The sequence below is a fragment of the Stenella coeruleoalba genome (assembly GCF_951394435.1).
Source record: "Stenella coeruleoalba genome assembly, chromosome: 1".
Lineage (NCBI taxonomy): Eukaryota > Metazoa > Chordata > Mammalia > Artiodactyla > Delphinidae > Stenella > Stenella coeruleoalba.
In genome coordinates this window covers 25,782,869-25,797,172 of record NC_137169.1, presented here as the reverse complement: position 1 = coordinate 25,797,172, position 14,304 = coordinate 25,782,869, and the positions used below count along the sequence as shown (strand labels likewise).

General features: G+C 42.5%; 1 protein-coding gene across 4 annotated transcripts in view; it reads left to right on the top strand.

The window, feature by feature from the left end:
* Positions 1–7,794, top strand: part of RNF19B (ring finger protein 19B) — a 33,584-nt gene extending 25,790 nt beyond the window's left edge. Inside the window, exons 10-12 of one of the 4 annotated variants that reach the window (XR_013829350.1) lie at positions 158–297; positions 696–1,115; positions 6,229–7,794. Coding sequence is in view for 2 of the 4 variants with exons in the window: in XM_079928762.1 (XP_079784888.1) it covers positions 158–202 (45 nt within the window). In the remaining 2 variants the exon portion in view is untranslated. The other 3 variants (XR_013829351.1, XM_079928763.1, XM_079928762.1) reach the window with 3 other exon arrangements.
* Positions 7,795–14,304: the final 6,510 nt, after the last annotated feature.

The following is a 14,304-nucleotide window of genomic DNA, read 5'->3' as shown; positions in this document are numbered from 1 at the left end:
CAGTTACTCTCTCATGCCGCTAATATCCCCAACTCTCAGACAGTATTTAAGGAGCTTCCAGTGCCAAACTTCTGTGTCACTTTAACCCTGGGCCCAGAGGAAGAATTGAAAACATCCTTTCCCTGAGGACCAGATGGCTTTCTGTTTCCTTTCACAGATGCACCTGCTCTTTGTCTTCCTGACCTGTGCTTTACTACGATGAGGATGATGAGTCTGGACAACAGCCATCTTGGAAGATTCTTATCTCTTGGGCACTGCAACCAGACTTAGCACATTACCCTGCACCTGGGACAGGAGGTGCTGTTAGTGGACTTTGGGTCTCTAGAAGAATGACCAAGAGGGTGTCTTTGTGTGAAAAAGGGAACTTGTTGGGAAAAGGGGCAGACTGTATGGAAATCTCTGAAATGCAAATTATCAACTCAAGACTTGTATTTCTCTTGAAGAAGCATGAAGAGAGCAATTAACTTGGATAAAATCAAGGAAGTCTTTTGGAGGGGCAGGAGTTTGCAGCCAAACCTGTATTTTTATCTAGGCTCCAGTTCTTACTGCTGCGAGAGTTGGGCTACGTACTCTGAGTGTGTTTACACTTAGCCAAAATGGGGATCATAATCCTAATTATGGAGTTGTAAAGATTAAGTGAGATGGCGTACTGAAAACGCTTTTGTTAAAGGCCCATATTTTTTTTTCTCCTGCAGGAATAAGAAGAAATAAGTTAAGGGATATTATGGGTGCCATCTAAAAAAAGCCCAGAGCTCTAGACCAGAGGCTATGAAAAAACTAAGCTTATTCTAATCCCTTGCAACACGGTTGTATCTCCTAGACATTAGATGAAAAGGCCCGTCAGCACCACCTGGAGGAGAAGATGAGTAATGCATGGGAAAAGTTGATTCTCAATTTAGAAAATGGGGAAAGTTTAATTTCTTACTTGTACAGCGTTCATTCATTCTGAAATACCTACTACGTTTCAGGTACAGGATGCAGCAATAAGGAAAACACAAAATTCTTGTTCCTGTGAAAGTCACACTCTAGTGGGAAAAGACGATCAGATGTATAATCTGGATGAGGATAAGTGTGATGAAGAAAAGCAGGGAAAGTGGAAAAGAGAGCTGCTTTAGGTGGGTACTATGGGCCTCTCTGATAAAGGTACATTTTACTAGAGTCTTGATGGAGTTAAAGGTACATTTTATTAGAGTCTTGATGGAGTGAGAAAGAACCATGTGGATTTCTAGGGCAAGAACATACCAGACATGAAAAATAAAGTATGAAGGTCCTTTGGTGGAGCATCCTTAGTCTGTTTAAACACACACACAGCATAGAGGCCTAAATGGCTAGAACAGAGTGGACCAAGGAGGAGAGTAGTAGATCAGGTTGAAGAGGTGGCTGAGGACAAGATTGTGTAGATTATCAAAACAACTCTGAAGACAATGACATTTTAGGTTACTCTGAGGCCAGGAAGAGAGGTAATCTTCAAAGCCAGACAGATGGGGTGTTGTGTTCAAATTTAAAAGTGGCTAAAACTGGGAGAAGACATGTCTGGTCACCAGTCCTACTTAGATGGGCCAATGGAAAGAAATTTGTGGAAGTGCTAAATGGGTACTTATTCATTCTGACCTCTTTCTAATGTACTGTCTTATACTCTAGAGGCTGGAAAGTTAAAACTACATGTCTCACACTTCCTTGAAACCAAGGTTGTAAATGTAATTTATTTTGCCAGATGCACAAACAAGGATATGGAAGGAGGAAGTGATTCAGGGGTCATCTTCAGCAACTTTGTTGTTCTTGCAAAAGTATAAAGCCCTTAGGTTTCCCTCCAGTGGTATTCTAATATCCATCAATAGTTGTGTGGATGTTGAAGGGACTCCTGATCCACAAATAACCGTCAGTAATACATGTTCTTGTAGTCAGCCTATGCTGGCCTCCTGGTTCTTCATCTTCCTGATGGTGGCAGAGGTAGTGGCTCCCATACTGGACCGATCTGGGAGTCTTTCCTGGAGGTCCAGCCTAGAGCCCACTTGCCCAGCTTTCCAACTCCTTTGTAAGCACCTAATTTATGTGTATTGAATTCTTTTCTGCTTAAAATAGGTGGAAGGGTTTTGTTTTCTGCAGTTACTGAACCCTAACTGATACAGTATTTGGTTCCAAATTTGGTTATAGACAATAGTCCCTCAAAGATGGGATTCTTGATTAGTTATGACTAAGTTGGATTTGAAGGAAATGAGAATCTAGTTGCCATTGAAAATGGTAAGGTAGTAGGCAAAGATGACTTACATCTGTGGTCACATTAAATGAATTGTCTTTTGGATAAAAGACTTTGATAGACCAAGTGGCAGCCACAACAGACCATCGTGTAAGAAATGAAGACTTAAATGGGGGTGGCTTATGCTAGAGAGATTAAAGAAAGAAAATGAAAGCCTCAAGAGTTTAAAATTTTCAGCTCAAAGCTGTCTCTTGTAGCCACAAGGCTGATGTACATGAAAATCAAGGAGGGATTCTGGGTTGTTGAATTACGACATAAGTTAAATTCTTAGCTTACCAGGTCTCTTATATAAAAGTTAGGATGTTGTTTAGGAAAGAGTAAGATGTGAAATGGGGACATGTGAGTAGATTTGGGTAAATCCTAGTGTTCTGAACCCACAGACTCCACTTAACTTCTCTTACCAGCAGAAGCAGCCCTCCTCTCTCCTCCCCCCGTTGATAGGGCTGGTCCTGTCCTCCCCCCGTTGATAGGGCTGGTCCTGTCTTCCCCCGTTGATAGGGCAACTTACCTGCGGTAGTTGCCTTGAAAGGGAAGGCTTTTGTGTCCCTTCTCATGTACTTCTCATGTCCCACCCACTACCCCTTATTGCTACCAAATCTGTGACTAGAGTCAGATCCCAGTATGCTTCAGAAAGGCAACCACAAAATCTGACCTGAGAGAAAGAAAGGTTACAGAATTGTGAGATTTTGCTAATTTGAATCAGCAGAAACCTGAGGAATGTGTGTGGACTGGATTCTAAAGGTATTAGACCAGGAAGAAAAGAACAATTTTATTTTCATTTGGGTTGAACTTATTAATATGGGCATTCTAGAGATTCTGGAATCAGTATACTGACTTTAGCAGCTAAGAGTAGCTCTTAGCTGGTTGGTTGGATGAAAGCTGGACTTAACAGTGGTCTACACTCAAATTGAAATGCTAAAAATTCCTTAGTATAGCATTAGAAGATGAATCCAGAAACATGAAGATAGAAGTGACGGTATAGATTTATCATACGTGTGACCTACTCATCTCCTAATTTTGCCCTCTAAAATTGCTCAGAGGACATTCCTTTCACAAAGGAATTGGAAAGTACATAGATAAAGGGAACACCTTACTTTCAAAGTGCTGTAATGTAAATTCTCTATAGTCGGAAGCGAAGCTAAGAGATGCTGCCATTGAAATGGAATCCCTGATATCAGTAGGTATGACGGAGATCCTGGAGTGGCAGGGGCCAAGGGGCAGTACCAAGGCAACAGAGCAGGAATACTTGGTTTGTATATACAAAGCAAAACTGCAAGTCTGGCAAAGAGAGGCCTGTTTTAAGTCACCAAAATGGAGAGTTATGGACACTCACTAAATTCTCAGACCCAAAGCCCTTGAATAAAGGAATGCTGAGTACCCTGGAGAAAGCACCCAGCAATATTACCATAACTAAATTGTAAGTTTTCTAATCTTCCCCAAAGGAATCTTAAGTCAATTAACTATGTTCCTGTGCTTAGGGAAATGGAAACACCCAGGCCTTTAGCGAATACTTGGAAACCGACCCTAAGCCAGTACTAATCTCAAGGGACCTAAAAGGTCTTTGTGGACCACTAGTTAAAAATAGAAGCCTTCGGGGCTTCCCTGGTGGCACAGTGGTTGAGAGTTTGCCTGCCGATGCAGAGAACATGGGTTCGTGCCCCGGTCCGGGAAGATCCCACATGCTGCGGAGCAGCTGGGCCCATGAGCCATGGCCGCTGAGCCTGCGCGTCTGGAGCCTGGGCTTCGCAGCGGGAGAGGCCACGATAGTGAGAGGCCCGCGTACCGCAAAAAAAAAAAAAAAAAAAAAAAGCCTTTGGGGTGTTATGGGTTGAAAATTCATATGTTGGAGTCCTAATCCCCAATACCTCAGAATGTTACCTTATTTGGAAATTGGGTTGTTGCAGATGTAATTAAGATGAGGTTATACCAGAGTAGGGTGGGCCCCTAATCCAATATGATTGGTGCCATATAAAAAGGGGAAATTTAGACAAAGAGTCACTCATACAGGGAGAATGCCATGTGAAGATGAAGGCAGAGATCGGGATGATGCAGCAGAAGCCAATGAATGCCAAAGATTGCCAGCAAACCATCAGAAGCTAGGGGAGAGGCATGGAACAGGTTCTCCCTTACAGCCCTCAGCAGGAACCAACCCTGTCAACACCTTGATCTTGGACTTCTAGTCTCCAGAACTGTGAGACAATAAATTTGTAATGCTTAAGCCAGCCAATTTGCGGTACTTTGTTATGGCACACCTAGCAAACTAATACACAGGGATCATGTAACTTAAAAGGAATCTTGGCCTGTATCTATCTCACATATTCATCCTGTGTATGGTTATTTCCCAGTTCCTGTAAGCACAATTGTAATAGATGTATTTGGCACCTGGCAGAATCTTCACATTGACCGGTAGAGTGAAAGCTATTGTAAGAAGAGCAGAGGAAAGCCCCTTGCGCAGTCCTACACCAGAATCATAAGCCAGAAGAAATAGTGCATCCCTGAGGGCATGATAAATATTACCGCCACCATCCAAGACTGAGAAGTTCCACAGTGGTGATCCCTATCATATCTACATTTAAATTATTTGCGCGGTAGAAGACTTGCCATGTAGCTGTTATTTCAGATATAATCACTTTGAAGCAAGTCAACACCTGCCCCAGCACCTGCAGCCATGCAACTACTGGCCTGGAATATGCTTTTTTTCTCTAGCCCAAATAGCAGAAAACATGAAAAGCAGATTACTTTTACCTGTCGAGGTCAACAGTACCGCTTACTGTCCTCCCTCTGGGTGGCATCACTTCTCCAGCTCTGCTGAAATCTAATGTGCAGGCACTTCAATCATTTCATATTTCCCAGAACATCACTCTGTATGTGATGGCATGTTTTTGGACATAATAAGCAAGAAGTAGCAGGTATCTAAATGCCTTGGTAAAATACATGTGTTCTGGAGGATAGGGGATAGTCCCTGCGGAAGCTTAAGGGAACTTTCAGCTCCATAAAATTTTTCGGGATCCAGAGCAGGAGTCTGGAGGATGGCAGTTTATCTAAAGTGATCGATGAGCTGTTGCACTGTATACCCCCCACCACTAAGAAAAATCCTGAGCATTTGGTGGATTTCTTGATTTGGGAGGTAGCATACCCCGTTTGATTATGCTGCACTGACCCGTTTTCCAAGTAACCCACAAGGGCTACTAGCTTTGATGGGCCCAGAGAAAGAGAATGGTCACCAGTTGGTACAGGCTGCAATGTAAGCAGTTAGAATTTTATGACCTAGCAGATCCAGTGGTGTGCAAAATCCCTTGGCAACTGAGGCTACTGTACACACACTGTGGCAAACATCCATAAGAGAAACACAGCACAGGGCCATCAGATTTCAGAGTCAAGCCAGGATATTTTTGGCAGTGGCAATTCTTTTGAGAAGCTGATGTTGGCTTACAGCTGAGCCCTGCTCCATGCTCTGGAGGGACCAGCTGGGCACTTAATATCAGATCAGAGCCCTCCCATCACAGAGAAGGCAGGGATTTGTCCTCACTGGAAAAGACACTCGAGATATGAATTGTTTCCATGTATGCCAAGCCTAAAATATTCATAAAGAATAAACTTTAAATGAGAAAAATAACAATTATCAGGGCAAAGACATCCATCCCCCCATTATTCTAAATTTGACTATATGTTCACTTTGAGAAGCATAGTGGTTAAGAGGACAGACAACAGAGCCAGAATGCCTGAGTAGGAATTCTAACTCCACCATTTATTTAAGTAGCTTATGACCTTGGGCAAATTATTTAACCTTTCTGTCTCCGTTTCTTCATTTGGGACTATGAAGATTAAGTGAATACATATGACAGTGCCTGGCCTGTAATAAGAGCTATATGTATTAGCTAGCATCGTCCTTTTCATTTATTATTATCATGCTCATCATCATCATCATTGTTACTATCCATGAACTTACTGAATGTCTATTCATCATGTAGTATTCCACACAACACTGCCTCTCATCAAGTGAGGCAATGGGCTAAGACCCATGGGATCATCCAAAGCAGCTGGCCTCACCCAACAGTCAAATTGGAAGCTATTGGAAGACAGCATCTCATGCAGTGATGTTCTGTCCTATAGGATGAGGTATGTTCTGAAACAGTGACCTATATATATATAACCCATTCACAAAAGTTTTGCTTCTTGCCCCTGTGACTTTGGTCTTTGTTAGTTTAGAAGTCTCAATACCCAGAGGAGAAGTACTTCCACCAGGGCACATAACAATGAGTCCACTGAACTGGAAGTTTTTTGGCCAATTTTGGCTCCTCATCCACTGAACCAATAGCCTAAAAGGGGGCAGTTGTGTTAGATGGAGAGATTGATCCTGATTATCAAGGGAGATAGGTTTGTTGTTGCTCAGTGGGGGCAGGAAGGAATGTGCCTGGAACTTAAAGGGCTTAAAGGGCTACTTCTAGTACTGCTGTATGCAGGAGTCAAGGATAAAAGGCTATTCCAGGGAAGGCTTAATTCCTTTAGGAATGAAGAGTTGGGTCACCACACCAGATAAAGAGCCTCATCCGGCTGAGATACTGGCTGTGAAAATGAACTTCATAAGTAGTAGAGAAAGATATTTATGAATATAAGTAATTCCTGAAAGGTGGAGAGATGAGGACTATATTAGCGTTTCATATTTTTCCCTTGCTCTGGTATGTATATATTTATAGATATCATCCCATTTCTTCCCCTCCCACATTTTCCCTAGTATCATAAGGTGTGTTGGTAAGTTGATCAGTTAATCATTAGGTTACAGGTTGTTGAGACAGGATCGTAACTGAACTGGAATGAGTATCACCCAGAGCTGGATACATGACTAATGAGATTTTGGATCTCTCCTTTTAGGGAGGGTGAAATTGTGTAGATGTGGTGAATTGCTTGTCAGCATCCATTCCAATCTCTTTCTCATAGTGCCAAGGCCAGAGTTAAATGCTACACTTCCCAGAATCCCTTGCAGTTAACATTCTGCATGCAAATTAGGGTTTATAAATTGCATCCGTTTATATAAGAGTTGGGAGGAGAAAATAAGGCAAAGGCCATCTTCCAGCTGTGTGGTTGTTGCTTCATGTTTGTGGCAACCTTGAGTTACTTCAGCAGCATTCCAATGTCCAAGCACTAGTTTCATGAGGTTGAAAAGCAGTGGTGGCAGCAGCAGAGGTAGATTTCTGATCCCTGGTCCTTAGACTGCAGCCACATGGTGTGTGTGTTTTCTAACCATCTTATTTCTTTATGGAGATATAACTCACATAACGTGAAATTCACCATTTTACTTTTTTTTTTGGATGCACCGTGAGGCATGCAGGATCTTACTTCCCTGACCAGGGATCGAACCTGTGCCCCCATGCAGTGGAAGTGCAGAGTCTTAACCACTGGACTGCTAGGGAAGTCCTGAAATTCACCATTTTAAAGTGTGCAACTCAGTAGATTTTAGATATATTCACAAAGTTGTGCAACTATCACTACTCTCTAATTCCAAATGATTGCCATCACCCCCTGAAAGAAACCTATTATCAGTCAGTCGCATTTCCCCCCTCCCTCCAGCCCTGACAACCACTAATCTACTTTCTCTATGGAATTTACCTATTCTGGACATTTTGTATAATCATACAAAATGACTTTTGTATATGACCTCTTTCACTCGGCATAAGGTTTTCAAGGTTCATCCACGTTGTAGCATGTATCAGTACTTCATTCCTTTTTTTTGGATGCATAATATTCCATTGAATATTGTAAGGATTTTGTATGGATATATTACATTTTGTTTATCCATCCGTCAGTTGATGGATATTTAGATTGTTTCTACTTTTTGGCTATTGTGATTAATGCTGCTATGAATATTGGTATACAGATATCTTCAAGTCCCTGGTTTCAGTTCTTTTGGGTATATACCCCAGAAGCAGAGTTACTGGATCATATGGAAATTTTATGTTTAATTTTTTGAGGAACTACCATCCTCTTTCCATAGAGGCTATACCATTTTACCTACCAGCAATACACAAGGGTACCAATTTCTCCACATCCTTGTCAACACTTGCTATTGTGTCTTTTTCATTATAGTCATGCTACTGGGCATAAAGTGGTACCTCATTGTGGCTTTGATTTACATTTCCCTAATGACTAATTATGTTGAGCATCATTTTCATGTAATCTTTGGCTATTTGTATATCTTCTTTGAAGAAATATCTAGTCAAATCCTTTGCTCATTTTTAACTTGGGTTGCCTTTTTTATGGTTGAGTTATAAAGACTTCTTTATAGATTCTGGTTATAAGTTCCTTAACAGATATATGATTTGCAAATACTTTCTCGCATTCCATGGGTTGTCTTTTTACTTGGTGTGTTCTTTAATGCAAGAATTCTAGTAGCAGCCTCCTGACTCATCACCTTCATGATTGTGCCAGTTAGCAGCTATTCTGGGGTCTTCTTCTGGAAGTCATTCCTGGAGCCCACTCCTCCAGCCCTCCCAACTATTTTGTTTAAACCTCTGATTCCCTGTATCAAATCCTTTTCTGCTTAAAATAGAGTGGTTTCTGTTTCCTGCAACTGATCCCTGACTAGTAGACAGCACAACTTGAAAACTTCGAGCAAGGATGTGACATGTCATTTTGCTAGAGCTGATGTGCAGCCCAACTATAATAATAAATTCCTGGAAAGTCAAATTTGGACACACCTTTGTGCCAATCCCTTCATTTCTCAAATGAAGGAAGGAAATGGAGACACAGTGAGGAAGACACAAAAACCATGAAGCTGAGGACCTGCACCTCCCTCTCCCATCTCCCAGGGCCAGCAGACCTGAGCTGATCTTGCTTCATAAAATCAGCGGGATCTAGGTCACGTAAATCCAATGAGGCCAGCCCAGGCCAAATGCTGCTGTGAACAACATGGATGTGATGGAGGCCACGCACCCGTGTGAGGCCGTCTGGTATGAGAGACCTAAGTGCTAGGAGCACATCCAGAGCATGTTGCCAGAACATTGTTCCTGTTCTCCAGGGACCTGCTTGGGGCCCCTGAGATGGCTTCCCCTGGTACCCCACATCCTCTGAGTCCGTACCATTCGCCCCCATTCCTGAAAGTCGTCTGAGCACCTGAGGAAGCTAGGAACATACCCAGCCATGGCCACTGATTTTCTGGAGATCGAAGCCTGGTCAAAAAAGAAGCAGGCCGCAAACCCAGATCTGGAATTCGTGCTCTTCCCACTCCAATATGGCTGTCCCTCATGCAGACATGAGGGAGAGGGCTTCATGAGTGGAGGGTGACAGAGAGAGAAGACTGCTGGTTCTTTGTGGCTGAATTATCAGGCCTGAGTTGTCATCACAAGGATCCAGCAAGGGCAGGATAACCACCCCTCCTCTTACTTTTGTGCGTCTGCCTTTGTGAGTGGCTTGGAATATAGTTCCAGCTCTGGATACTGCTTTGTCATTCCTTAGGCACCAGCCTTTGAGGAAATCCACTCATTGCCCACCATATGTGGACAGCTGCTCTGTTCAGGCTCTGTGTCAGGGCACAGAAACTGACACCCGGAGACAGACCCAGGCCCTGGAGATGGAAAATCACCAATGAAAAAAACACTTCTTGAAATCATAGATGTGAATGAAAGGGAAATTGGCCTTCTCTTTTCATAAACCTTTAACCAGTGAGTGCAGGAAAGGAGCAGCCAGGAAACGGAGAAGGAGAACCGGGAATGAAGGAAATGATGGGGTGAGGATTTCAGGAAGGAAAGCAGGGTTAGCTAACATGTGAGACAGGTCAGGCTGGCCAAGAGCTGGATTTGTCACAGGGGAAGTAACTGGTAACTCTGGAAGGAGCAGTTTCAAAAGATGGCAGCAATAGAAAACTGATTTCGTTTAGTTGAGGTGTGAGTGAAAAGTAAGGAGGTACTGCTAAGAAGAGGAGTTTGTTGTTTTTTTTTTTTAAGTACAAGAGATTCAAGCATGTTTGGCGGCTCAGGAGAAAATAGGGTAGAAATGGAGAGAGTGACAATATAAGAGAAAGGAAGCTATTAGATGGTGCTTTGTCTTTAGGAAGATAGAGGGATGGGATCAAGGGCACAGGCAGAGGGGTTGACTGTGGACATGAGAAGGACCCCCTCTGCTCTCAGCTTGGAGGGAGTTGGAGACCACCATGAGATCTAGTCTCCTTCCCCAAAAGGGATAATCTTCACCATGAGAAGATATAAAATGCCTGCCACAGAACAGATGGTTGATAAATACCAAGCCTTTCCTCCCTTCCCTGGCGGTGTAGTTTCAGTCCCCTGAGGCCACATGTGACGTCACTCTGGAATGTTTCAAGGCTAAAGAACACAGCTCCAGCTGGAGAAATTAAAGGCAATCCCAAGCTTTTCTGGAATTCCAGGGGAGTAGAGGCTGCTTTCTCCTGAGGTTCCAAAGCTGGGAAGTTGTAAGCATGGATCTTCCACTACATGGACAGAGACTGCCTGATACTGAAACCAGCACAGACAAAGGCAGAGCTGAGAAATGGAGAGAAGACAAGAGACAGAGGCACATTTGAGCATACCAAATGACATTGGGTTTTTTTTTTGTTATTGTTGTTGTTGTTGTTGTAGTTTGGCCACGCCACGTGGCTGGCGGAATCTCAGTTCCCCGACCAGGGATTGAACCAGGGCCACAGCAGTGAAAGCACCGAATCCTAACCACTAGACCACCAGGGAACTCCCTATGTGACATTAATGCCAAGAGCTAACCACGCCTAAGGCCCCCAAACTTTCCCAGAACATCATCCAACAAATTCCTTCCCGCTACCCAAAGCCCATTTCTGTTAGGATTCTGTCACCTGCAACTGAAGTTCTGACCACTATGAGAAGTGGAGTGTTGCCAGTGATGTCCCTAGCACGTGGAAATGGCTGAGTTGAGGTGAGGTACAGAACAGTGAGGATTTTCCAACTGTTGGGAAAATCCTGGGATTTTCCATTCCCAGGAGGCTAGGAGGTCAGCATTCCCTGAGATGCAGCTTCAAGGCCAGGGTCTCCTGAAGCTCAGACCATGTACCTGACATAGGTGGGATGATTAGGGGGCTTGAAAAAAATTTGTCAGGGGGTTGTATGTGTTGGCTATTTTCCCAAGCCTTGATTTCAGAGTCAAAGGCATAAATTTTGCAGAAAGAATAATGAAGAATAAAAGCTAACATTTCTGAGGCACACATCATGTGCCAGGCTCTCAGTGCTTTATGCATATTAACTCATTTAATCTTCACAATAACACAAAGAAATGGGTACCGTTGTTATTCCCCATTTTACATTTGAGGAACTGAGGCGTGAACGAATTTGCCCAAGAACACAAAGCTAGACAGGGTTAGAGCTATGACTTGAATCCAGGCAACATGACCTCTGAGCTTATGTATTTACAGCTTTGCTAAGAGAGATAGCCTGTAGCCAGCAATCCAAGCTGATGCAGAGTCTGACGGTCACATGCTTTGCAAGATTGAAAAAGCTCATCTATTCACGTCAAAGCTAAAGTGAGTGGGAATAAAGGCAGGGAGGTAGGAAGCACAACCCCTCCCAAACACTTCCTACCTGTTCCCACTAAGAGGACAGTGACCCTATGTAAAGAGCCTTCCACTGGGATGCAGCCTAAAGGTCAGGGACAGCCAGCTGTGCCTTCCCCCCATGCCTGGTGTTCACAATTGCCTCAAGGCAGAGGTGAAGCTGGAGGCCCTGAGCTGAGGACTGGGAGGTCCTGTTGCTAAGACCCTGCATACCAAGCTCAAGGTCTAGATTTAGGGACCATAATTCATCATTCTGCTGACTTGGTTATTAATTCATGGAGTTATCCAAATGTGAATAGCCAGAAAACTTACACAGCTTTTAAGGGAGTGGTTCTGTGAGAGAAACCCCAATCCTGGCATGTGGAATCCTGTAATTGATCAACCCCAGGGGCAATGTCTTGGCCCCAAACAATACCAATCGGAAATCCTCAAAATTCTTCTAAGATGTGGCCACAGTTACAATGGTTAGATGAGATTCCCCCAACCTGGCAGAGCAGCCAGACTGGCCTCATTTTATCAAAGCAGGGAATCCTTGCTGTTCTCACTCTGAAGGATACAATACACACCACGGACCACTGGGTGATTTTTCCCCTCCTCTCCTGTTCAAAATGGGATTGCTTATTTATAATTACCTTGTGTTCCCTTCATCAATGCATCAAGGTATTAGGGGCTGATTAACTTTGTTTATCTGTAGCAGCGTTTCCCAAAGTTTTTGGTCTCAGGATCCCTGTACACTCTGAAAAATTGAAGACCTGAAAGAGCTTTTGTTTATGTGGATTACATTATTGATATTTGCAATATTATAAACTAAAATTAAGAATTAAAAATAATTATTTATTAAAAAATAATAAACCCATCAATGTTAAAGTAAATAATACCCTTTTCAATGAAAAATAATTACATTTTACAAATCAAAAAAATGAGTGAAAAGAATGACATTGTTTGACATTTTTGCAAATCTCTTTAATGTCTGACTTAATAAAAGGCAGCTAGAATTCCCATATCTGCTTCTTTATTCAATATGTTGAGATATGTTGTTTTGGCTGAAGTACATAAAGAAAATTCAGCCTCACACAGGTATATAACTGGGAAAAGGAGGAGTATGTTAAAAGGATTCTCAGATAATTGTGGATATTCCTCTTTGATACTCTACCTAAACTTGACAAGTCACAGTTTTGTAAAATTTAGTTTCAATGTGGAATCTGAAACCATATCTGTCAATTTTCCATTACATTAAAATATATTGGTCTGTCTTGCACTTTGAATTCATCCTTAACCTGTGCATGATTTTGTACAGGCATGTGTTGGTCACTTGGAAAGTATTGATTGGTTCACTGAGTTTTACAGATCTTCCAAATGTTGACACATTTCATTATACAATATAAAAGTCATATATGTTAATGTCAGCACTAAAAGTCTTTAATATTGGGAAGCTGCTAAGCTCACGGCAGTGCATACCAATTTTCCAAACACCTAATTTTCACTCAAAAGCTCAAATTTTATCTTTGGCAGCAAATATTGTCAATTTTTTCCCTTGAATTGACAGGCTCACTTCCTTCATTTTAGAGAAAATGCCTGCAAAAAAACCTACATTTCCATAACCACAGTATGTCTTTCAATCCTTCTTTCAAGTAGAAATGGTGCTTATGAAAAAAAGCAGCTAGTTCATCTTACAACTCAAACAATTGCACAATTGCTTTCTCTGGAGACAACCATGGTACTTAGGCAGACAGCAGAATTCTTCCCATTCTGTCAAAATATTTAAAAGAAGTATACTCGTAGAGAGTTAATAAAGTTAATAATTTTTACTGTTTCATCAAGTCATTCTTAAATGAATCTGGTATATTTATTTTTTTTGTTGTGCGTGCACAGCAGTGACGGATACAATGACTACAAGGGTGTCCTGGAGTCCCTACTTTTCGTAGTGCTAAGGGGACAGCTGTTTGACCCACCATTGCTTTTCTACCATCAAAACTGGAAAATAGGGCTTCCCTGGTGGCGCAGTGGTTGAGAGTCCGCCTGCCGATGCAGGGGACACGGGTTCGTGTCCTGGTCCGGGAAGATCCCACATGCCGCGGAGCGGCTGGGCCCGTGAGCCATGGCCGCTGAGCCTGCGCGTCCGGAGCCTGTGCTCCGCAACGGGAGAGGCCACAGCAGTGAGAGGCCCGCGTACTGCAAAAAAAAAAAAAAAAAAAAAAAAAAACTGGAAAATAAATAACATCTTAGAATTATGATAAAAATAGTTTTGACTTCACAGACTCCCCAATAAAGTCTTGGGGATCCTCAGAGGTTTGCAGACCACACTTGGAGAACCACTACCAATGCTTTATTCATCAGTTAACAAATATGTATCATACATCTACCATGTCCCTAACTAACACCATTCCAGGCTCTGAGTTTTGAGTAGTGAGTTTTATATGAGATACTTAAGGCCTCTCTGCTGTCATATGACCTACATTCTTGTAGACAGAGCAGAGAATTAATATATAAATGAACAAAGGTTATTTCACCTAGAGAAAAG